General features: G+C 44.6%; 1 protein-coding gene across 1 annotated transcript in view; it reads right to left on the bottom strand.

Annotated features, from left to right (window-relative positions):
• Positions 1 to 2,899: 2,899 nt before the first annotated feature.
• KCNK12 (potassium two pore domain channel subfamily K member 12) overlaps positions 2,900 to 24,350 on the bottom strand; it is a 48,609-nt gene continuing 27,158 nt past the window's right edge. Inside the window, exon 3 of the mRNA XM_079968889.1 lies at positions 2,900 to 3,820. Coding sequence (XP_079825015.1) covers positions 2,925 to 3,820 — 896 coding nt within the window. The 3' untranslated portion in view covers positions 2,900 to 2,924. The remainder of the gene's footprint in view (positions 3,821 to 24,350) is intronic.

Genomic DNA, 24,350 nt, shown 5'->3' with positions numbered 1-24,350 from the left:
AATGTCATCATGTCAGATGCAGCATTGTGGGGTCATTGACTAAATCACAGGGGTTGCCGCAGCCAGGCTAAGGGCAGTGAGGGCAAATTAAGTAAAGGGCAGTAAAGGCAAAGAGGAAGGAAGTGTGGCAGTTAGAAGCAGCACCAGCTAGGGGGATGAAAGGGCAACTCTGTAACATAGAAGCAAATCTAAATACATGAATTCAATATTGCTGAAAAAGGTCAGGTGTTTCTTCTCCTACTGAACAGAAAACTTGAGCAGCTTGCCCTTAGACATGTGTGTATGGAGAGAGGGAGGGAGGGAGAGAGGGAGGGAGGGAGAGAGAGAGAGAGAGAGAGAGAGAGAGAGAGACAGACCTTGACCAGACATGAGGTCTAGTGGACTTAGCTCTAAACATGAATTTAGGATACCTGAGTTCTAGTGCTACTTCTACTTCACAAAATAAGCAATTATTTTGTGCCCTTGGGCAAATACTCACCTATCAGCTGTAGGAATAAGAACAATCTGCCTTGCACAGTTATTGTGTGATGTTTACATTTTTGGGGGGAAAACAAACCTCGGTAAACAATTTTTGCAAAAATGAAATTTATGTGCAACTGCTAAGTAGCAGCCATAGTTTCATTCTGAGGTTCTGTTGTTGTGGATAGCACACAAAAAAACAACACCCCTTACAAAATCAGATATGTATGTTTTGGAATTGAAGCTAGGGTGTAGGAGGGTCGCAGTTGCAGTGTGTGTGTGTGTGTGTGTGTGTGTGTCTCACAAGGATGCATGAACTAGGTTTACACCGATCCATCCTTCGCTGATGCTTTAGACCACATTCGCTCCTTGCAGCTTTACCAGAACTGAAGTTATCTGTGCTTTTGCAGAGTCCTTTCCCACAGCATCCAAATGCACAGGTGGCAGGGAAAGATGTCTGCCATTCACACTGGGGCTGGGAGATGGGGCTACAGCCTCCGTGTCAGCAGAAGGAGATGGGGCTGGCCATGTGTCTCCATGAGCCCCCCTCCTCACCTGCTGCTTTAATTTGAAAAGCAGCTCAGAGACTTTACATACATGTGCATATCATTCATTAGCTTTCCACCAGAGCAAAATGCGTTATGATCCATCGCTGTTGTATTTTAAACCTGTATGATGATGATGATTGCTAGCTTAGCTTTATAGGGTGCTAGTTCTGCTAGGTCTAAGAGTATTTTGTTTAGCTGCACAATATAACTCCTTTGCCTGGTCCCCTCCCTGTGTGACTCTGTGAATCTGCTCTGGAAGGTGGTAGGGGACAGATATTGGGGAGCAGGGAGTGTGCAGGAAATGGCGAGGATGAGGAAAGTTCCATTGCACAGCCAATACTCCTTGAAGTAGCGGAACTGTTGGATATCACCCACAGCAATGCACCTCATTGTATCTTTATGAGGCCCTGTGCTGGTCAGTGAAATGGCTAGCAAGCTCTTGGCTGCAGCTATGGGAAGATCAAGGGAAAAGGAGATCCCTGCCTTTACCAGTAACAATTAAGAGGCAGTGGTGAAGGCAGCGGGCTCTTCAAGAGGAAATGGCTAGCCAATCAGCAAACACATGGTTGCTTACTGCTGACTGAGGTTCTTCTGCCACTATGCAAGTGTTTGTTGATTGACTATCATCCTCCTTTGAGATCAGCATCCTGAGTCCACACAGGTGGAAGCTGGCCACCAATCAGAGCGGTATTTGCATGGTGGTGATTGAAGAAGAAGAAGAAGAAGAGTTTGGATTTGATATCCCGCCTTTCACTCCCCTTCAGGAGTCTCAAAGTGGCTCACATTCTCCTTTCCCATCCTCCCCCACAACAAACACTCTGTGAGGTGAGTGGGGCTGAGAGACTTCAGAGAAGTGTGACTGGTCCAAGGTCACCCAGCAACTGCATGTGGAGGAGCGGAGACGCGAACCCAGTTCCCCAGATTATGAGACTACCGCTCTTAACCACTACACCACACTGGCCCTGCAGCACCACTGCCCAGCTACAATCAGTAAAGATTTCCCCCTGACCATTAGGTCCAGTCGTGGCCGACTCTGGGGTTGTGGTGCTCATCTCGCTTTATTGGCCGAGGGAGCTGGTGTATAGCTTCCGGGTCATGTGGCCAGCATGACTAAGCCGCTTCGGGCGAACCAGAGCAGCGCACGGAAGCGCCATTTACCTTCCCGCCGGAGCAGTACCTATTTATCTACTTGCACTTTGATGTGCTTTTGAACTTCTAGATTGGCAGGAGCAGGGACCGAGCAACAGGAGCTCACCCGTCGTGGGGATTCAAACCGCCGACCTTCTGATCGGCAAGTCCTAGGCTCTGTGGTTTAACCCACAGCGCCACCCGTGTCCCTAGCTGCAATCATTAGTGGTGGGAAATTCTTCTATTGCCTGAGACAGTAGTCGGTATTTCCCACTAGTAAACTGCTTGATCAGCCACTGACAATTTATTGATCTATATAGACCATTTGCTGCTATCCACAGACCTTGAAGCGGTTTACAGTAAGTATAAGTTGTTGGTGGTACCGGAAGAAGAATAAAAAAATAGTGGGCTAAAAATACTAAGGCAGTGGTGCCCTCCCATCAGATGTCAAACAGATAAACAACTATTTACCTTTTAGAAGACATCTGTTCAGGGAAGTGTTTTAATGGCTGATGTTTTATTGTGTTTTTAATATTGTGTTGGGAGCTGTCCAGAGTGGCTGGGACAACCTAGTCAGATGGGCATCGTAGAAATAAAATTATTATTATTATTATTATTATTATTATTATTATTATTATGGAAGGCTTTCTTTTTTAAACAACAACCCTCTCAAGTAAACTTTGCATAAAACTTGCCCTCGAGAACAACTGGATGCTTTTTTAAAATATTGTTTTATTAAATAAAGAATAAGAAAACACCTCTGTTTTATAGAAGATAATTTCAAAATTTCTACCTAGAATCGCTTGTCTCTGCCAGTCTATTGTTCATGATAGCTAGAGCGCCTACTCCTCCCGAGAAGCCATTTTGCCTCGTGTTTATGCAGACATTCCGAGGGTAGCCATTGGCCGTCTCGGACAGTTGCTTTTGCAGGAGGGCCAGGGAGACTTTGTTGGAGGCGGTGAGATCCCTCATGGAGATCATCTCACCCGAAAGCCGCCTCCCCTCTGTGTCGCTGTCGTACTGTCCGTCCGTCTCCATAGAGATGTTGTGCCGGCGGAAACGGGACCCCGGCGTGATGGCATTGCGGCGCCCGAGGCGAGCGGTCGGTTTATGGCAATCTGGACAGCACCGGCACCGAAACTTTCTGAGCATCCAATTTAAAACCTGCTTGATTACAATCGAGATGACGTTAAAAAGGGAGTAGATGCAGCAGACCCCCATCAATATAAACATGAAGTTCCCAAATCTGTATAATCCCTGATTTCGGTACACGGCGTTTTGGCTGCTCACCAGGTCGCCAAACCCAATGGTGCTGAAGGTGACGAAACAGTAGTACAATGAGTCGATGTAATTCCACCCTTCCACGGCGGTGTACATGGCCGAGGCACAGCAAGCGATAGTAATGGCAAGGATTCCCAGGATCAGCATCACGTGGTAGACTGATGGCTTCCACCCAATCAGGCTGTCGACGTCGGACATGGATGAGCCCCTTCGGCAGGTTGGAGGTAGAAGGCCGCTCCTCCTCAGCTGCCTCTCATGGCAAGCCTTCATCACCAAAGCGAGCAGGGAGATGATGCGCTCCAGGAAGAGATTGAAGAAGAGGATTGTTGCGGCACACCCAAAGAGACCATAAACGATGAGGAAGGCTTTGCCAGCGACCGTTGCCGGTGTGGACATCCCGAAACCTGCAGCAGCAAAGAGAGAATGAAGTGTTTATATAAAAAGATACAGCCCGATATTGTTTTGGTGCTAGAGGCTGGAAATTTCCTCTCTTCTCCTCTGGTGGTAAGATTAGAAGAATTAACAAAATAACTGGCACCTGGTGGAATGTTGTTGGTTTTTTTAAATGGTAACTCAAAATGTCGCATGTGAGGCAGGCCAAAGGCAAAAAAAATGGAAACCACCAAAAGGAATTTGAAGCAGGAGCTAAAAGCAACGGAGGGAGACTAAATAGATGTTTACTAATCCAACGTGTTTTGGAACCTACTGGGAAAGCTAAAACCAATTTGTAAAAAAAATTGCCTTGTGGGAAGTTGGCTCAAGTTATAAGAACATAAGAAAGCCTGTTAGATCAGGTCAGTGGCCTGTCAAATCCAGAACCCTGTTTTCACCCTGGTGAACCAGATGCTGGTGGGAAACCAGAAAGCACTCTGTCCACTTGCAATTCCCGGTAAGCAAAAGTGGCTCAAAATACGGTGTATACACAAACAAAATACCTGATACCAAGCCTGAGACAAAAATATCATGAGTGGATAAAATAGTTGGCAACAATGCCGTGCCATATGTTCTCTAGACTTGCATTTTTCCTTGAAAGTAGCAGTGAATCCAACTGCAACCAAATAAAGAAAAGAAAAAGAAGAGGGGGAGGTCTATAATCTCTGCTTTCCTCTGTTTCTTACTGTTGTTCTTTGCTGCTGTTACTCCAGGGGCCATTTATTTTGCTGGTTCATTATTCTGCCTTAAGTGATGCCAGCCAATCAGGAATCATGTACCAGTCATGATGATGTCATGATGATTAACATGTAGTTGATTAGATTTTGTTATGTACTGACATCATTAAAGGCAAAGCACATCCATCAGAGGGATAGCAATGCTTCTTGTGTGACTGGCAGTCCTAACCAATCAGGGATCACACCAGGAATCAAGCAGTCCATTTGTCCGAAGGACCCTTCGTTCAAATTTGCATGAAGCTGATCATGAAAGTGCCGCACCCATTTCTGCTCTGCACCAGTTAGTAGCCCTGTGCCTAGTTCATTGGCTGGTTCCATCTAGCTTGCTCAAGAGACAGAACTTCCAAGCCCAAAACTATGTGTGATGTAACCACATCGGAAGTAGTTCATAGAGCCTCAGAGGTTTAAGCAGCAGAATGCAGAGACATTCCAGAAGCAATTGCTTCCTCCAAGTCTCCAAAGAGTTATCAGCTATTCTCCATTTGGGGAGATGTCATTTACAGTGAAGAATACTCCTTCATTCCCAACTCTATGGTGCCACTTAAAACTGCATGGAACAGACAACCCAGTTCTGCAGCATCTCTTTGAACTAAGGAATATGTGTATCTGGCAACTCTGCACGTACTTTATTCAGTGACAATCCAAGGGTTTAATTTGAGGGCTTGTTTGCTAGTGTGTGGTTGTTGTGAGGAGGAGCAGGAACTCTTTAATAACACACTGGTGATAGATGAATCAAAATGTACAGCAAACCCCCCATACTGAGGAGGGTATGATAACACACTACCAGGGACTCAGACAGCTGTAGAGATTCAGAGCTCTTGCAGAGGGAAAAATTACACCCTTGTTTGACCTCCACACCAATCAAGTTCTTTTTTTGTGGTGTCTAAACAACTCAAGGACATTTCAGAAAATAGGACGTTGCCAATTATGTTCTCAGTTCCTTTACTAGTAAATTGTAGAATGAGTCTTCAAAAGCAGCCTAATACACAAAGCTGGAACTCAAGGAATTGAAACATAAAACTGCAAACTACACAGGAGTAATAATTGGGTAGTCAATGACCATGTCTTACTCCTCATATCAGGTACTTGTTAATCTGGGGGTGTGATGACAGCAGCAACATGGTTGTACCATTACAAATTATTGCATCCTTCGACACCACATGATAGGCATTTAGTGACTGCTATATATTTCCAGACACCCAGGTCATATGTTAGCTTAGTGGCAAAGGAACAATTTCAATATGGTTTGGTCCCATCATGGTCCTGTAATATATGAAGAGAAACACAGAGGTGGAATGTATTTCATAGGCCACCTAGTCCAACCCTTGGCTGATGCAGGAAATCCACGGCTACAGGATCCCTCAAAGATTGTCATCTAGCTTCTGCTTTAAAATCTCTAATGAGGGAGAGCCCACCACCTTTTGAGACAGCCTGCCCTGCCCTCAAGAAACTTGGACGCCGAGCTATTGATGTTTAGTTGAAATCCCATTTTGTACTTCAAATTGATTGGGTTGGGTCCAAAGCAAGGTTAACCAATATGGTGGTCTCCAGATGCTGTTGGACTACAATTCACCATCAGTCCCAGCAAACATGACCAATGGCCAGGGATGCAGGGAGCTGGTAGACACCATAGAACCTGGTAGACACCATAGAATCATAGAATTGTAGAGTTGGAAGAGACCCTGACGATCATCTCATCCAACCCCCTGCAACGCAGGAATATGCAGCTGTCCCATACAGGGATCAGACATGCAACCTTGGCATTATTAGCACCACATTCTAACCAACTGAGCTATCCAGGCATGATGGCTACCTTTTCTCCAGAGCATCAGAAAACAAGCTTGTTCTGTCATCCACGTGACAACCTTTCACATATTTGAAGATGTCTATTGTATTATCTTCTACTTCTCTCTTCTCCAGACCAACTCTTGGGGTGGATGTAAAAACAGGGTTTCCCCCCACAACTTTATTGCCTGGCCCCAAATATACACAGTGCTGATATGGACTGACCAGCTAGTTAAGTAGTCATAGAAACCTATGAGAGAAACGAAGGACTCTCTTGAGATGTAATGCTGGGATTCTCCTCCACCTAGGCTCAGGTTATGTGTAAATAAACCATATATCATAAAGACACCACAGTCTCTACTGTGCCTTGTTGCCCAAAGGAAAAACAGGCCCTGGTAAGCACGCTTAGTACCCCTTGGATCTCACATAGATTGGAGATAGGAGTGGCATCTAACAATATATTTCTTTACTGTCCCACTGAGGTTTCCACTGCTGGGAAGTTATTTTTAGCACCCTGAAAACATGTCCCCACCCACAGCAGTGTGAAGGTACCATCACAGGCCTCTGGGAGTAATGATCAACCTGACCCAATGTAGAATTAGGCAGGAGTCATTGATTTATTTTAGAAACAGCAACTTTGTTGTGGCAACACAAGCGATTCATAATCACGGACCTGTTGGCAATCCCATTGTTAAAAGAATAGCACAGTAGATTAACAATAATTGGTATGCAGCCTCAAGGAATCAGAAATAATGAGAGAATTTGGAGGCATAGAGCAAAGTAATTGGAGCTAGAGGAGGAGCATGTTGTAATCATTTGCAAATAAGATAGCGGGAACCTGTGGCAACAGGGGAAGGCTGCTTGGGGACAGATTTGGAGTGAAGAATTTGCGGGTGGCCAAGCACTCTCCCCTGTCCCAACTCTCAATTTCATCCACCTCAAACAGCTTTTCATTTGTTGTAATTAAATAGTTAATCACAGGGGTGGTGTCATGGACTGGCTGGACACAGAGGAATGGTGGGAGGCATCAGCTGGGGAACCCCCAAGGGATGAAGGCTCAGAGCCTGGGGGTTGGTGGTGGGACAGTGATGAGTGGTCAGAGGGAGAAAAGGGAGAAGCCTGGGGGAGAGTAAGTGTTGGTAGCTGAAGAGGTAACAGGGTTTAGTGACCAGGGATAGAAGGTTGGAAGCAGAAGCAGAAGCAGGAGCTGGAGAGGAGGGAGCCCAAGAGTCAGATATGAGCCAGGCTGATGAAGTGCCAGGGTGTCTCCCCATCCTGCTGCAACCAGCTCCTCTCCCCGCTGGTCCCCAGGACTGGGAGAAGTATGAAGCGGGAGGAGCAAAGACAGGTGTGCTGGCATATTTTCAAATTGCTGGGGAAAGACCCGGCAGAGGCAGAGATTTAGGCAGCTGTGGGTAGGCCCTTCAGCCTCCTCAATTGCCTCATAGGGGCAAGACCTATTGAGAAGAGTTGCTGTGCTCATTACGGCCTGGATTCCCTGAGCTGAGCTGGTTTCTGCTAATAAAGAGTTAACTTCACATACACTGTGTGATTTATTGCTGGCTGACTCTAACATGTGGAGAATCTCAGGTCTCGGAGTCAAATGTGACCGTCTGGGCCTCTCTGCCCAGCTATTAGGACTCTCTCTAGACCATACCTTCTCTTCATAAGCCCCTGTTCTTACTGGGCTCTGCTTTGCACCTGATCTCACTCACCTTTTATCTAAACTAAAAAGTCCCAAACTCTGCAACCTTTCCTCACAGAGAAATTACTCCAGCCCTGGGATCATCACATGCTAGGCAGCTAAAAATGGTACCTACCTCCCCAACGTTGTTGATAAAATGTTGAGGTTTTATTTGGGTGCAGGGCATTTTCCCCATGGCTGCAGATGCAACATAATTCTTTCTTTCTTTCTTTCTTTCTTTCTTTCTTTCTTTCTTTCTTTCTTTCTTTCTTTCTTGTTAGCAGAGCTGATGTTGGGGCTTGTATGCTGAGCTCCAGGGATTTTCCAAAGAAGTGTGTCCTTGCCGAAGCTTCCTAACTGAATCATTATCTTCCCTTCTTGGCAGGGGGACTGAAGAGAAGCAGAAAATGGGCAAAAGTGGGGCATGATTTTGCCCGGTCCACTGTCAGCTGGGAAGATTTGTGCTCCATAAAACTGGCAGCAGAATTACAGGGAGATACTGCAGCTGAAAGCTAAAGCTGTAGTAGCCCCCTCCTTAAGATTATGCAGAAATGCATAGCATGCAAATCCATGTGGATTGTGCAAGTGATCAATAAGCCCCTTCGATGCAACAACTCACTAGCAAAGTTTATGGATCGGGTTGTTTAAAGCAAGAGGGCAACTAGGAATCTGAATATTTGTTAAAAGGTTCGCAGCCATAAATGGCATTTATGGACAAAATATCTCTGTGATCAGGCAGAGGAAGCATGCAATCGCACCACGTGGGTAGGATCTTTTAGAAAGAAATATTGGGCTGACGTTGTGTAAACTCCTCCAATTATTAAATTACAACTGCCCCCAGTTAACAGATGGATCTCAACAGTAAATATGCTGTTTGCCTTCGATTTCCATCTGCAGGACTTCACCCAGTGTCTAGTTCCCGATTTATCGAGAAACAAGTGTTCTCTTTTCAATGCTCTTTCCACAATAACAGCGGAGTAAACATAATATCTCCATAACAACCAAACACACCAACATTGCCTCTTTGGAGATTAGACCAGCACTACTCGAATGGCCTGCCTTATAACAACTCTGAGAGAGCGGAGCCACTTCTCCCTTCATTTCCTTTCGTTCTGATTGGTTTTTCTCACTTTCCCAAACAACGTTACTGACTCTCGGGGGATGCGAGGGAAGGTTTGCAGTACTGCAAGATCAAAGCAGAAGGGAATCGCACTCGGAAAGCAGAAATGGTAGCGAATGAGACAAATAGCCCATGAAAACCCAAGAGAAAAAACAAAAACAAAACAGTGGCCAAGCTACAGTTAGCACATAAATAAATGCAGCAGGCCTGGCCCTTCTGTGGCTCACTAAACTGAACAGCTTGGACTTAGAGGGGATTAGACAAATAAATGGAGGATGGCTTTCAAGAACTATTAGCCATGAGAGCTGAATGGAGCCTCCATGAGCAGGGGCACTGTACCCCTGAATACCACTTCTTGCGGTGGTCAACAGTTGGAGAGGGCTATTGCCTTCATGTCCTGTTGGGCAGCTTCCTGGATGTATCTGGTTTCCCCCATCTGTGAAACAGTGTGCTGGGTTTGATGGGTGCTTGATCTACTTGGTAAATCACCAATGGAGTGCATTGGAAACTGATACATTCCAGGAATAATCCGTCCTTGGTGGCTTCACTATCTCAGCATCACCTGAGCCTCTACATGACTTAGAACTTCAGTATCTAAAGGAACTTCCAATGCCTCATGGTCACCAACTAAAGGTCTTCCATGAATGCTCCTTCCATCTGAAGTGTGAGAAACAAGAGATAGGGCCTTCTTGGTGGTAGGCCCTGGGCTCTTCCTAAAGAACCTTAGGAATATTTCAACAAATTTGTTCCAAATATGACAAATTTGTTTGTTTGCTCATTCACTTATAAAAACAAAGAGCTTTGATCCCTAACAATCTTTGAAGCTTTAGGAATTAATACAGAGCTTAAAGGTGAAGCTTATCTATTTTATAAAACACTATTGGACCTAACAATGAGCAAAGGGCAGAATCTTAGAGAGGTGTTAGAAGTGGACTTAGGCCAACAAATCGATGAACACAAATTGAACTCTATGTGGTCTAAACACCTGTTGCATACCGTCTTGGCTAAACTCCAGGAAGCCTCTTTAAAGGTCATTTATAAGATGGCACTGGACACCATCTAGATTGAAGTATACATTGTGATTTGAGCTATATGTGTAATGTAAATTATTTTCGAGGGTTTTTTTATGCCATGTAGATGGCTGTATACAAGAGTCAACATCTATATATTTATTTGTCTTGGAAGACAACATTTTGTGTTTGGTAATTGTTTTTTAATTTTTCAATAAAGTTTGCCAAAAAAAGCACAAATAAATATATTTCCACAGTTTAGAGTCAGGCCATTGGTTGCTAAACCAATATTAAGTGACTTCCTAAAATAAAGGATGGTGATGTCCTACCCCCCACACAAGACCAGTGACAGGGGCTCTTATTTGCAAGTAAAGATGAAGCAGGACCACCTGGGTGAATTTTACCTTTATGCTTTTCATATAATCAGTTATCCATATATCCATATATAACCATATATCTTTATGATGATTTTATATAATCCGTGTTTGAATCATGAAGGCTTCTGCAAAGCTTAAAGCAAAGTGCTTCGATTTGAAAAATCCAAAATGAACTCTGCCCCAGTTCTCTTCCCTTGTTCTTCTTATGTCCTCGATGTCTTGCTAACGTAAGGGGGGAAGCAATAAATCTGATGTGCTGGCACTTTCCTCCTGTCCAGACAGGGTCCTTAGTAGCTAAAAACAGGAAAATGCTAACCGCAAAGTGTCCCTGTGTGGCAGCCGAATAAGTTCCTTTTGCCTTAAGTTTCCTTTCTCCTTCTTACCATAAATCGGGGAAAAGGTTACACTGATGTTTAGACTGGAGAAAGCAGAAGTTGGGAGGGAACTCTTTACATGATCAGGGGGGCGAGGCTTGAATGCGCTCATTAGCTTTATTTTTGCTGCCATGTGCGATTGTATTTGATTATGTCATGATCTATGATGTATGTTTGTTGTTGTTGTTTAGTCGTTTAGTCGTGTCCGACTCTTCGTGACCCCATGGACCAGAGAGCGCCAGGCACTCCTGTCCTCCACTGCCCCCCGCAGCTTGGTCAGACTCATGCTGGTAACCTCGAAAACACTACCCAACCATCTCGTCCTCTGTCGCCCCCTTCTCCTTGTGCCCTCCATCTTTCCCAACATCAGGGTCTTCTCCAGGGAGTCTTCTCTTCTCATGAGGTGGCCAAAGTACTGGAGCCTCAGCTTCACAATCTGTCCTTCCAGTGAGCACTCAGGGCTGATTTCCTTCAGAATGGAGAGGTTTGATCTTCTTGCAGTCCATGGGACTCTCAAGAGTCTCCTCCAGCACCATAATTCAAAAGCATCAATTCTTCGGCGATCAGCCTTCTTTATGGTCCAGCTCTCACTTCCATACATCACTACTGGGAAAACCATAGCTTTAACTATACGGACCTTTGTTGGCAAGGTGATGTCTCTACTTCTCAAGATGCTGTCTAGGCCTGTCATTGCCCTTCTCCCAAGAAGCAGGCGTCTTTTAATTTCGTGGCTGCTGTCACCATCTGCAGTGATCATGGAGCCCAAGAAAGTAAAATCTCTCACTGCTTCCATTTCTTCCCCTTCTATTTGCCAGGAGGTGATGGGACCAGTAGCCATGATCTTCGTTTTTTTGATGTTGAGCTTCAGACCATATTTTGCACTCTCCTCTTTCACCCTCAATAAAAGGTTCTTTAATTCCTCCTCACTTTCTGCCATCAAGGTTGTGTCATCTGCATATCTGAGGTTGTTGATATTTCTTCCGGCAATCTTAATTCCGGCTAGGGATTCATCCAGCCCAGCCTTTCGCATGATGAATTCTGCATATAAGTTAAATAAGCAGGGAGACAAAATGCAGCCTTGTCGTACTCCTTTCCCAATTTTGAACCAGTCAGTTGTTCCATATCCAGTTCTAACTGTAGCTTCTTGTCCCACATAGAGATTTCTCAGGAGACAGATGAGGTGATCAGGCACTCCCATTTCTTTAAGAACTTGCCATAGTTTGCCATGGTCGACACAGTCAAAGGCTTTTGCATAGTCAATGAAGCAGAAGTAAATGTCTTTCTGGAACCAAACCATGTCCATATTTACCGCACCAGCAGAATTTAAACTCCTCCTTTGTTTTGACACCCTCCCCGCGCCCCCCCCAAAGTAGCCATGACTAATAGCATCCAGCAGACCGATCCTTTGATTACAGAATGACAAGAATAGCAGCCGGCATGCCAAGAACCTCGTATGGATGAGCAGCAAACAAAATTGAATTTTGGTTTGGCTATTGCTCTTTTTGGTCTGTATCTGATTTCCGTCAGAGCCCATGAAGAAAATCCTTGTGAACATATACCATGATATGAGGGCAAATGAATGGCTTCTTCTCATCCTGCTACTGCTGGAAATAATTGTCTAGAATGCATCTGCTTGTTCAAGATCCCTGTCACTCTGCAGAGGTGGATTTAGGAGAGTGTGACTGGTCCTGCCCCCCACATGTGGAGGGGGCACTTTACTGCCTCTTTCCCAAAGCCTAGTTTCCCAATGCCTAGTTAGCACAGGCATAGGCAACTTCGGCCCTCCAGATGTTTTTGGACTACAACTCCCATCATCCCTGACCACTGGTCCCGATAGCTAGGGATGATGGGAGTTGTGGTCCCAAAACATCTGGAGGGCCAAGTTCGCCTATGCCTGAGTTAGCTCTTGTCCAGCTTTGGGAAGGAAACAGTGGGCTCTAGGATCCTGCCCGAGCCCATTGTCCTCTTTCCCAAAGCCCAGCACCTCACTTACCGGGGCTTAGGAAGATGGTGCGAGCAATGGGTGGGTAAAGGTAAAGGTAAAGGGACCTCTGACCATTAGGTCCAGTTGTGGCCGACTCTGAGGTTGTGGCACTCATCTCGCTTTATTGGTTGGGGGGGCCGGTGTACAGCTTCCAGGTCATGTGGCCAGCATGACTAAGCTGCTTCTGGCAAACCAGAGCAACACACGGAAATGCTGTTTACCTTCCCGCCGGAGCGGTACCTATTTATCTACTTGCACTTTGATGTGCTTTCGAACTGAAGGAGCAGGGACCAAGCAACAGGAGCTCACCCCATCGCGGGGATTTGAACTGCCAACCTTCTGAACGGCAAGTCCTAGGCTCCGTGGTTTAACCCACAGCGCCACACGAATCCCAATGGGTGGGTAGGGATCTCTAATTTTGGCCTTGCACAGGATGCCACATTTTGTTGTTGTTTAGTCGTTTAGTCGTGTCCGACTCTTCGTGACCCCATGGACCAGAGCATGCCAGGCACCCCTGTCTTCCACTGCCTCCCGCAGTTTGGTCAGACTCATGTTTGTCGCTTCAAGAACACTGTCTAACCATCTCACCCTCTGTCGTCCCCTTCTCCTTGTGCCCTCCATCTTTCCCAACATCAGGGTCTTTTCCAGGGAGTCTTCTCTTCTCATGAGGTGGCCAAAGTATTGGAGCCTCAGCTTCACGATCTGTTCTTCCAGTGAGCACTCAGGGCTGATTTCCTTCAGAATGGAGAGGTTTGATCTTCTTGCAGTCCATGGGACTCTCAAGAGTCTCCTCCAGCACCATAGTTGAAAAGCATCAATTCTTCGGCGATCAGCCTTCTTTATGGTCCAGCTCTCACTTCCATACATTACTACTGGGAAAACCATGGCTTTAACTATACAGGCCTTTGTTGACAAGGTGATGTCTCTGCTTTTTAATATGGTGTCTAGGTTTGCCATCACCTTTCTCCCAAGGAGCAGGCGTCTTTTAATTTTGTGACTGCTGTCACCATCTGCAGTGATCATGGAGCCCAAGAAAGTAAAATCTCTCACTGCCTCCAATTCTTCCCCTTCTATTTGCCAGGAGGTGATGGGACCAGTGGCCATGATCTTCGTTTTTTTTGATGTTGAGCTTCAGACCATATTTTGCGCTCTCCTCTTTCACCCTCATTAAAAGGTTCTTTAATTCCTCCTCACTTTCCGCCGTCAAGGTTGTGTCATCTGCATATCTGAGGTTGTTGATATTTCTTCCGGCGATCTTAATTCCAGCTTGAGATTCATCCAGCCCAGCCTTTCGCATGATGAATTCTGCATATAAGTTAAATAAGCCGGGAGACAATATACAGCCTTGCCGTACTCCTTGCCGTACTGAGAGCCAGTGTGGTGTAGTGGTTAAGAGCGGTAGACTTGTAATCTGGTGAACCGGGTTCGCTTCCCCGCTCCTCCACATGCAGCTGCTGGGTGACCTTGGGCTAGTCACACTTCCCTGAAGTCTCTCAGCCTCACTCACCACACAGAGTGTTTGTTGTGGGGGAGGAAGGGAAAGGAGAATGTTAGCCGGTTTGAGACTCCTTCAGGTAGTGATAAAGTGGGATATCAAATCCAAACTCTTCTTCTTCCTTTCCCAATTTTGAACCAATCAGTTGTTCCATATCCAGTTCTAACTGTAGCTTCTTGTCCCACATAGAGATTTCTCAGGAGACAGATGAGGTGATCAAACACTCCCATTTCTTTAAGAACTTGCCGTAGTTTGCTGTGGTCGACACAGTCAAAGGCTTTTGCATAGTCAATGAAGCAGAAGTAGATGTCTTTCTGGAACTCTCTAGCTTTCTCCATAATCCAGCGCATGTTTGCAATTTGGTCTCTGGTTCCTCTGCCCCTTCAAAATCCAGCTTGCACTTCTGGGAGTTCTCGGTCCACATACTGCTTAAGCCTGCCTTGTAGAATTTTAAGCATAACCTTGCTAGCATGTGAAATGAGTGCAATTGTGCGGTAGTTGGAGCATTCTTTGGCACTGCCCTTCTTTGGGATTGGGATGTAGACTGATCTTCTCCAATCCTCTGGCCACTGCTGAGTTTTCCAAATTTGCTGGCATATTGAGTGTAGCACCTTAACAGCATCATCATTAAAAATTTTAAATAGCTCAGCTGGAATATCATCACTTCCACTGGCCTTGTTATTTGCAGTGCTTTCTAAGGCCCATTTGACTTCACTCTCCAGGATGTCTGGCTCAAGGTCAGCAACCACACTATCTGGGATGTACGAGACATCCATATCTTTCTGGTATAGTTCCTCTGTGTATTCTTGCCACCTCTTCTTGATGTCTTCTGCTTCTGTTAGGTCCTTTCCACTTTTGTCTTTTATTATGGTAATCTTTGTATGAAATGTTCCTTTCATATCTCCAATTTTCTTGAACAGATCTCTGGTTTTTCCCATTCTATTGTTTTCCTCTATTTCTTTGCATTGCTCGTTTAAGAAGGCCTTCTTGTATCTCCTTGCTATTCTTTGGAAATCTGCATTCAATTTCCTGTATGTTTCACGATCTCCCTTGCATTTTGCTTGCCTTCTCTCCCTCGCTATTTGTAAGGCCTCATTGGACAGCCACTTTGCTTTCTTGCATTTCCTTTTCATTGGGATGGTTTTCGTTGCTGCCTCCTGTATAATGTTACGAGCCTCCATCCATAGTTCTTCAGGCACTCTGTCCACCAAATCTAAATCCTTAAACCTGTTCCTCACTTCCACTGTGTATTCATAAGGGATTTGACTTAGATTGTATCTTACCGGCCCAGTGGTTTTTCCTACTTTCTTCAGTTTAAGCTTGAATTTTGCTATAAGAAGCTGATGATCTGAGCCACAGTCAGCTCCAGGTCTTGTTTTTGCTGACTGTATAGAGCTTCTCCATCTTTGGCTGCAGAGAATATAATCAATCTGATTTCGATGCTGCCCATCTGGTGATGTCCATGTGTAGAGTCGTCTCTTGTGTTGTTGGAAAAGCGTGTTTGTGATGACCAGCTTGTTCTCTTGACAGAACTCTATTAGCCTTTGCCCTGCTTCGTTTTGATCTCCAAGGCCAAACTTGCCAGTTGTTCCTTTTATCTCATGACTCCCTACTTTAGCATTCCAATCCCCTATAATGAGAAGAACATCCTTCTTTGGTGTCACTTCTATAAGGTGTTGTAAGTCTTCATAGAATTGGTCAATTTCAGTTTCTTCAGCACCAGTAGTTGGTGCATAAACTTGGATTACTGTGATGTTAAAAGGTCTGCCTTGGATTCGTATCGAGATCATTCTATCATTTTTGAGATTGCATCCCAGTACAGCTTTTGCCACTCTTTTGTTGACTATGAGGGCCACTCCATTTCTTTTACGGGTTTCTTGCCCACAGTAGTAGATATGATGGTCATCCGAACTGAATTCACCCATTCCCATCCATTTTAGTTCACTGATGCCCAGGATGTCAATATTTATTCTTGCCATCTCATTTTTGACCACCTCCAACTTACCCATGTTCATGGTTCTTACATTCCAGGTTCCTATGCAATATTTTTCTTTATAGCATTGGACTTTCCTTTCGCTTCCAGGCATATCCGCAACTGAGCGTCCTTTCGGCTTTGGCCCAGCCGCTTCATCAGCTCTGGATCTACTTGTACTTGCCCTCCGCTCTTCCCCAGTAGCATGTTGGACGCCTTCCGACCTGAGGGGCTCATCTTCCAGCGTCATAACTTTTATATGCCTGTTGTCTTTGTCCATGGAGTTTTCTTGGCAGGGATACTGGAGTGGCTTGCCGGTTCCTCCTCCAGGTGGATCACGTTTGGTCAAAACTCTCCACTATGACCTGTTCATCTTGGGTGCCCTGCTCGGCATAGTTCATAGCTTCTCTGAGTTCTTCAAGCCCCTTCGCCATGGCAAGGCAGTGATCCATGAAGGGGATGATGTATGTACTCAGGTATAAAGCCCCAGGGCGCTAGAGCTGGGGTGCCCAGTCTCTGGAAACGATTCCACTGGGTCAATTATTGCTCAGCAATAAATATCACTTTCTTTTTTTCCACTGCTGCGCCTGTCAATTCTTGGACACCATTTGAGTGGGTCACAGGTACTCTAAAAATCCGTGCAACAAAGATGTAAAAAAAAGTGAACCTTTTATTATAGCAGTCTAATGGTACAAGCTCAGTAGCAAGGAGAAAAGCAGAATGTAGTCCAGGTGCTGTTACAAGGCAAAAGGAGTAGCTACAATTAATTTGGGCCCAGGAGCAAAGACCAAGGATCAGGAGTCTGAAATTAGTAACAAGAGTGTACAGGAGCTACACCCAATGAGTTTACTACCTACCCACCAAGCTTTTAACCCAAGGCAGAGAATGCCTAGCAATTTGCAAGAATCCCAGTCCATGTAGAGTTCCTGACCTGCAGACAGGTGCTCTGCTCACAGAGTTAAGCCTTCCCTTTCTTCTTGATATGCCACCTCTTCTTGGGAGACAGTGGCAAACACATCTTCCCCTCTGAAGCCTCTCGCTTTGTCAGAGCAGGCAACACCTCTGAGCCCACTTTATCCTCCACAGGTGGGGAAAAAGCAGATTCTGGGTCTCCCACCTCATCAATAGATCTGGGCACATCTGTCAAGAGGGCTCTGTTCTGTAGTTTCATCTTGTCCTCCCACTCCTGGTCTGAATTGGAGTATGCAGAGGGGAGCATGACAGGTGAGGTCAGAGAACAATAAAAGCCATCCTGTATCTCCATTTCCCATTAATTTTCTCCAAAGCTGAAAAAGGGTGACACAGGTGTGAGACCCATTCTATAAGTGGACTTAAAATGCTATGCCACATATATCTTTTCTTTCTTATAACTGTTTGGCTACTGAATGGATCTTCACAAATGCATCATTGCAAATCTGAGCGCTAAATCTATTCTCCAGGGTGAAAATTACAATCCTTAGTAATATGAGGAGCTACCTGTGGATTTAATTTCAGGCATTGAGTGGAGAAGCAGACATACAGTGGAAAATTTATCTTGTGCCAATGTGCACCTTATTAGCATATCATGTTTGAATTTCATATTATACTGCTATTAGCATTCCAGATCCCCGTCCTATTTTGTAACTACTGGAGAAGATAACTGCTTGGTTAATAATCTCAAGGATTTCAGGGCTTCCAGGCCCAAATGAAAACTAATTAAGGAGGATGGGGCCAGAACTAACATTCATCTAGAAGCAGAAACTGAAGTTGCCAATGATCCTGAGTTTTCTTGTGAACGAGACACCTTTTGCTGATTAATCTAGAGCCTTTTCCACTGCATGCAAAGACAGGCTCCAGCAGATTGTGCAAATGAGACCAATAATGGGTCCAACTATCAGGAAAGCAGCTTCTACACATGATGTAGAGGGAAATGAGGAGTAGGTGGAGCTCCTCAACCTGGGAAGGTAGTCCATCTAGGAGAAGGAAAACTCTGATCTAAGCATCCTGCTTCCTTGCATCTATTCTCATTGAGGAAAAGGTTTCGGGAGTAAATCCCGAGGAAAAATCCATTCCTGTTGACTTGCGGGACATCTTCAGGAGGCTAAGGAGTAAACCCTACACAAATGGAGTCCCTAAGGTGGTTGGATAGTGTCTTTTACACCTCCTTCCAGCAAGGAGCAGAGTGCAAGATTTCTTGATTTTTTTAAAAAAAATGCCTTGTGCATCCACCTCTAATCTTGCCCCTTTCTAAAAATTATTTATTGGTGTGTGCTTGCAGATTCTGCCACCACCAGCAGTAGCATTGGCATTACAGTCCTATGTTGACCTCACAAACACCAGCTAGGAATGCCACAGCCAGGCCAGTAAAATACTGGTTGGTTGGAAACTTTCAATTAATGCTCTTTGGTGGCAGGTTATTCTGTTTGTTGGTGGGTGCCTTGCTTGAATCTTTATAGGATAAGGCCTAGCTCTCTGTTGTGGCTCGTCGTAGGCCAAACCTGACCTAGCCTGATGGCTGTTTGAGTGCCAGAACAGGTCCTGAGGAGGCTTTAATGCTGATGCTTGGCAAAATTCTGCTAAGTAAAATGGATGCTTGCGGCTTAGTGTGAGAAACGGGAGGACCCTGCGGGCAACGCTAAGGGCAGGAGAGCCACCTCGCAGGAGGAAACAGAGACACGCTGTGAAATTTATAGAGGCCTTCATGAGGGAGTGAGGAAATAGGAAGAAAGATTCATAGCAGCGTTTGCAGCGGACACAAGCAGAACGTGAAGATTTATGGGCACATTTTCAGAGGGCTCCGCATACCAGGTGTACAACACTTCAATTCTGAGCTGTCCCCATTGATAAGAAATGGGTGAGGGAGCAAATAGGTTTTAGGTACAGTATGCCCTAAATCAGAGTTTATTCTAATCTGCAACTGGGCATGGGAGCTTGATAAGGAAGGAGGTTGTTTCTTAAAAAAAAAAGAGGTAAGGGGAGGGGAGAGGGAAATAAATAGGAATCCTCAGGACAATATGGTTTTTGAGCACTTATATCATACCCTTCAACATTTCTCTGATGAAAATAGGGGAAATAACAACAACAACAACAACAACAACAACAACAACAACAACAACAATATTTATACCCCACACATCTGACTGGGTTGCCCCAGCCACTCTGGGCAGCTTCCAACATATGTAAAACATAATTAAACATTATATATGAAACAAAACTTCCTTATACAGAGCTGCCTTCAGGTGTCTTCTAAAGGCTGTATGCCCTTGGCTCAGGGGTTGCACAGCTCCATACCTTCCAACATTTCTCTGATGAAAATAAGGAAATCCTAAGAAAAAGCAAGACATTCCAGGATCAAATTTGAAACTGGAATGGCTTCTGAAAATAGGGCTACTTGGAGGGTCTGTCATACCGATTTGCTTGCACAAATCTTGTGCGGAGGTTAGACTAGGTCTAGTTTTTATTTAAACAATCTATATATCTCTAAGCATTATATAAGAAATACATTGCAGAAAAGGTAAAATTGGTTTAAAAGTAAAAACAAACTAACCAGACTTCAATTAAAATGCCTGCTGGAAGGGGGGGGGGAGTGGACATTGCAGGGAGGAGGCCTGTCTGGGGGCGTTTCCTAAAATTGGGCTTGTGCAATACCGAACACATGGCTTTTGGTAGTTTACAAGCCATGCATCTAAGTCAAGGGGAACGACTAACAGTGACCCAGCCTACGAATCCCAGTGATCAGGCAAGGCTATAAGGGATTAGGTGGTCTATGAAATATCTTGGACCCAAGTTGTTGTAAAGTCATGCAAGACTCTTGAACCTGGCACACTGGTGAATGGGCAGCCAGCACAGGCTTTTGAGGACTTGAGATATGTGCTGGTGATAGTCTGTCTCCATCAACAGTCTTTGCTAACCAAGCTCAAGGTTAGTCCAACATATAGTGCATTGCAATAAACAAATCTTATGGTCACCAATCCTATGGCCAGACTATTGGGTATTCATTCTGATTTGCTTACTGGGCAGTTGCACTTGCATTCATCCTGATCTGCTTGCAGGGTGTTTAAGCACCTTCTCGTTAATCACTAGTTTGTTCCATACTTTTCAGTACATTTCCCAGTCATTTCCTAACTGCAAAAAACAAACAAACAGTTCTTAAAAATGTGGGTTTGTTGTGACAGAGAGCATTGATTCACTTTAATTGTGTAAAGCTAACTTTCCCAGCACGTGAATCCCTTCCACGAAACAGTGACCGTCTGGAGGCACCCATAGAAGATGATAATGAGCAGGAAAACCTCATTGTTCTTCATTGTCAACCTTCTTTCTCTGCTGTCTTCCTCTTTCTATCTGTTCATCTTCATTCCCCCCCCCCCATCCCTGTACATTTCATTATTAGCAGGGGGTGGGGGTGGCGGGAGACCATATGGAAATGGTTATTGAAATATTCAGAGTTGGGAGAGACTGACAAACTGGCTGAAGTTTGCAGAAGAAATGACTGTTTACAGAACGCTAAGTTTGCAGAGAGAAGGACATGTTTGGTGAATGACTGGAATGTAAATGATAGAAATGCAAGACCTGAGAAATGTAATGAATTATTGTGTTTTCACTTTGTATCTTGCATTTAAAAAAAATAATATTGTCACATAGCACTCCTGATCTCCACAGCAGTGTGAGATTCCAGGGAGTTCCAGGTGCTTACCCAGGGTTTGTGTATCCTTTGGAAATGAGGCACAGTGCAGACTGGGCTGCCTTTATGATATATGGTTTGCTTACACATATATACAACCTGAACATACAATGCAGGGGCTCCCCACTTTACACTCCAAATAGTCACAGTTCTGGGTCCAAGCAGACATCCTGGCTGTTGCCCTGCAGCTTGCCTTGTTTCTCCCACTCACATAGCTAGGCGGCTGCAAAGTTATGTCACAGCTTACCCACTGAAAAACCTTTCCCCCTAGAGCACACCAGGGCAAACTGCAAATCCTGAAACTCTGCTCCTGGCCTTTTGAAATATACTCGGAGTTGAGTGTGAATTTCATGCTCTTTATTCAGCTCATAGTAGCAATGAATGAAACTTTCCCCAAAACGTCTAGGTATATATACATTATTTACACAATGGGTCCCGTGTGATTGGCTAATTTTGGGCTGTCCTGTAGGCCAATCAGGTTGTGGATTCACCTCCTCCAGAAGCCTGATTGGCTGCTCCTGCAGGCCAATCAGGTCACTGATTCACTTCTACCTGGAGCTGGATTGGGTGGCTCCTGCGGACCAATCAGACTGCTGCATTCTGTGTCCTATTGTTCTAGGATTCAGCTCAGTGCATAACTCCTTTGTTCTTCGACCCAACTCTGAACTCACGGAGAGGCTTCACCTATTTGTTGGCTGGCATAGAACCTCTGCTTTGTTGACCACCCACCTCTCTGACCCTTTTGTTTGCTTAACAACCCAGCCATTTGCAGGCCGGACTGGACACAGGAAGCTGAGCCCTGCTATTAGGAGGCTGACTTGCTGACAAAGATCCTGCCACCACGCATGGGGTAGATTACGTATGCGATTTCAAGCATTTTTGTAATAATAATAATAATAATAATAATAATAATAATAATAATCGCCATGCTCTTCTTTGTCATAAATTATCCCAGGGCAGTTCATGCCAAAACTATGAAACAGAAGCAGGTGGTGTGGTAGCAAATGGGCGGCACTTTCCTGACCTCCTGGCAGTGTGTTCCTAACTTCCTGACCTTCTGACAGGTGGCTGCTTACTGGGAGGGGAAAAGGTGGCACGGGGCAAAATTATTTATTAATTTACTAAATGTCTATACTGCCCGTCATCCAAGGATCACACAAATATAGACCATCTGAGTCTGAGTAGAACCCAGTTAAAAACAAAAGAGGAATGTAAATGGGTAAAAGTGATGGTAACTGCAGCCAGACAGGTTATAGCGAGTAACTGGAAAAATGCAGAAGAGCTAGGGGTGAACCAATGGAGGAAAACCCCAAATAATATTATAATTTTAGAATATCTGTGAAGGTACACAGAATGAAAGGGTTTAAGGTCAGTGAGAAAGAGGAGGATTGGTTTGAGAAGATATTGAATTATCTGAGTAGGTTTGAACAATTTGGGGCAAATAAAATGTTAAAAGTTAAATGAACCTTGTGGATGGAGGAGCATTAATGTATATAAAATTGTACATATGGTTGATTTGAATATGTCATTATTGATTATGTATACCCAACGTATCAGCCGCCTGGGAGGTTTCACTGTTTGTGTTTGGTTGCTGATAAATAATTTTTTAAAACAAAACAAAACACAAATATAGACCATTGTCACAAATAAAAACACCCTCCCTACAATTTAAAAAGCCATAGATTGCTTAACTAGCCCAGTGTACCAGCCAAAGCAGTTCATGTGCCATTCTCCCTGCTGCCTCACTCCTCCATCTCCACCTCCTGCTAAGCAGCAGCAACAACTCACCTGTCGACAGGTCAGGTGAGTGCCTCCACCCTGCCTGCCATCTGCTACTGCTATAAAATGTGGTACAATAGATTATATTGATTTGCATCATGTCATGTTTGTTTGTCCCTGGCTGGAAAACCATTAGCTCCGAATGTTTGTATTAATTAATACAAACACCGCTTTTTCAAAGGAGCTGGCAGGTGTATTCCAGCCTGTCTCCACGGAGGGAAAAGATGAAACTTTCCTGCAGTTAGAATTTGCCATCGCAGGAGAGAGAGAAAAAAATATCACATCTCCCAGTCTCTCTTCTCAACAGGAGCGCACTAAGCAAAACATAAAATTTCATAAGGGGGAGAAAAAAAATTGAGCGCTTCAAATGTCAAGAGTACTTTTTAAATATCACATCAACATTTTTCCTGCCATTGAGCTGTTCTAATGTCTTTTGGGATGAGTGAGCTCTTGTCTTGTTTGAGACTGTCATTTCCTGCAGGACGTGGGACCATTCCAAACACAGAGATGTCTGGGAGAAGATGGGCGAAGCAAACCCACCCCAGTCTGCAGCTTCCCTGGCAATGCCTTGCAAATTGCTTAAAAAAAAAAATCAACCAAGAACACCACCCTCCCACATTTAAAAAACGTATATCTAATACAGCAGAGGATAGGTCGGTGTTTGGAAATGAGAGGAAGATTGTGTGGGCTTTATAGAGCACTAAAATTGACAATAATAGGGGATCTTTAGGGTTGTTTTTTTTTGAGTGGGTGTCGTTTTGTTATTTTGTGGATTAAAGGGAATTGCAGGAGAGGAAATGCTTCTCCTTCTTTGGAGGTTTTTAAGCAGAGGTTGGGTGGCCACCTGCCATGGGTGATTGAGTTGAGATTCTTGCATTGCAGGGGGTTAGACTAGATGGCCCTTGAACCCCTCCCAACTTTGATTCTATGATTCTTGCTAGGAAGGATGTGGCTCTTTAAGATATGAGGAGGACTGCCATCTTGCCTCTTAAACTGGACCAGCTTTTTGGGGTGTATGTGTGTCTCTGAATCACCCCTTCCCCTCCTCAAGGCCAAATTCACCCCTCTTTCAATAAGGAGAAAGTCTCCTGTACAGATTACCTGCTCCTGCTCCCTCTATGCAAGGCTGGATCCTGGCTAGGCAGCCTGAAAGCATTACTGTGAAAATCATCTTAGTGACAACTTTTGTTCCTTGGCAAAGCAGCCTTGCGCTCCCCCCATGTCTCTGCCTCCTCCAAATAGTGTTAGCAAACTTTTAATTCCTAATGATGCTTAATATAGATTCTAAGCAGGGTATAACATCCCTATGTTATGAGTATGTATTTGTAGCATGCAAAAGTGATTAATGGATGATCCATAGTTAAGATAGTTTGAGTAACAGGATTGCAGCCAGTTTGTTCCCATTACAGTATAGTTTTAAGTACTTAGCTGGTGGTGAAAAGGACCCATTGCAAGGAGTCCATTTAGCAAGGAAATGACGGTGACCCATTGAATGCCAGCCCCCAAAAGAAGAGGGGCTGCATCA

This window comes from Podarcis cretensis (genome assembly GCF_951804945.1).
Source record: "Podarcis cretensis genome assembly, chromosome: 3".
NCBI lineage: Eukaryota > Metazoa > Chordata > Lepidosauria > Squamata > Lacertidae > Podarcis > Podarcis cretensis.
The sequence above is the reverse complement of the archived record's forward strand: the minus strand, read 5'-3'. Positions and strand labels throughout refer to the sequence as shown.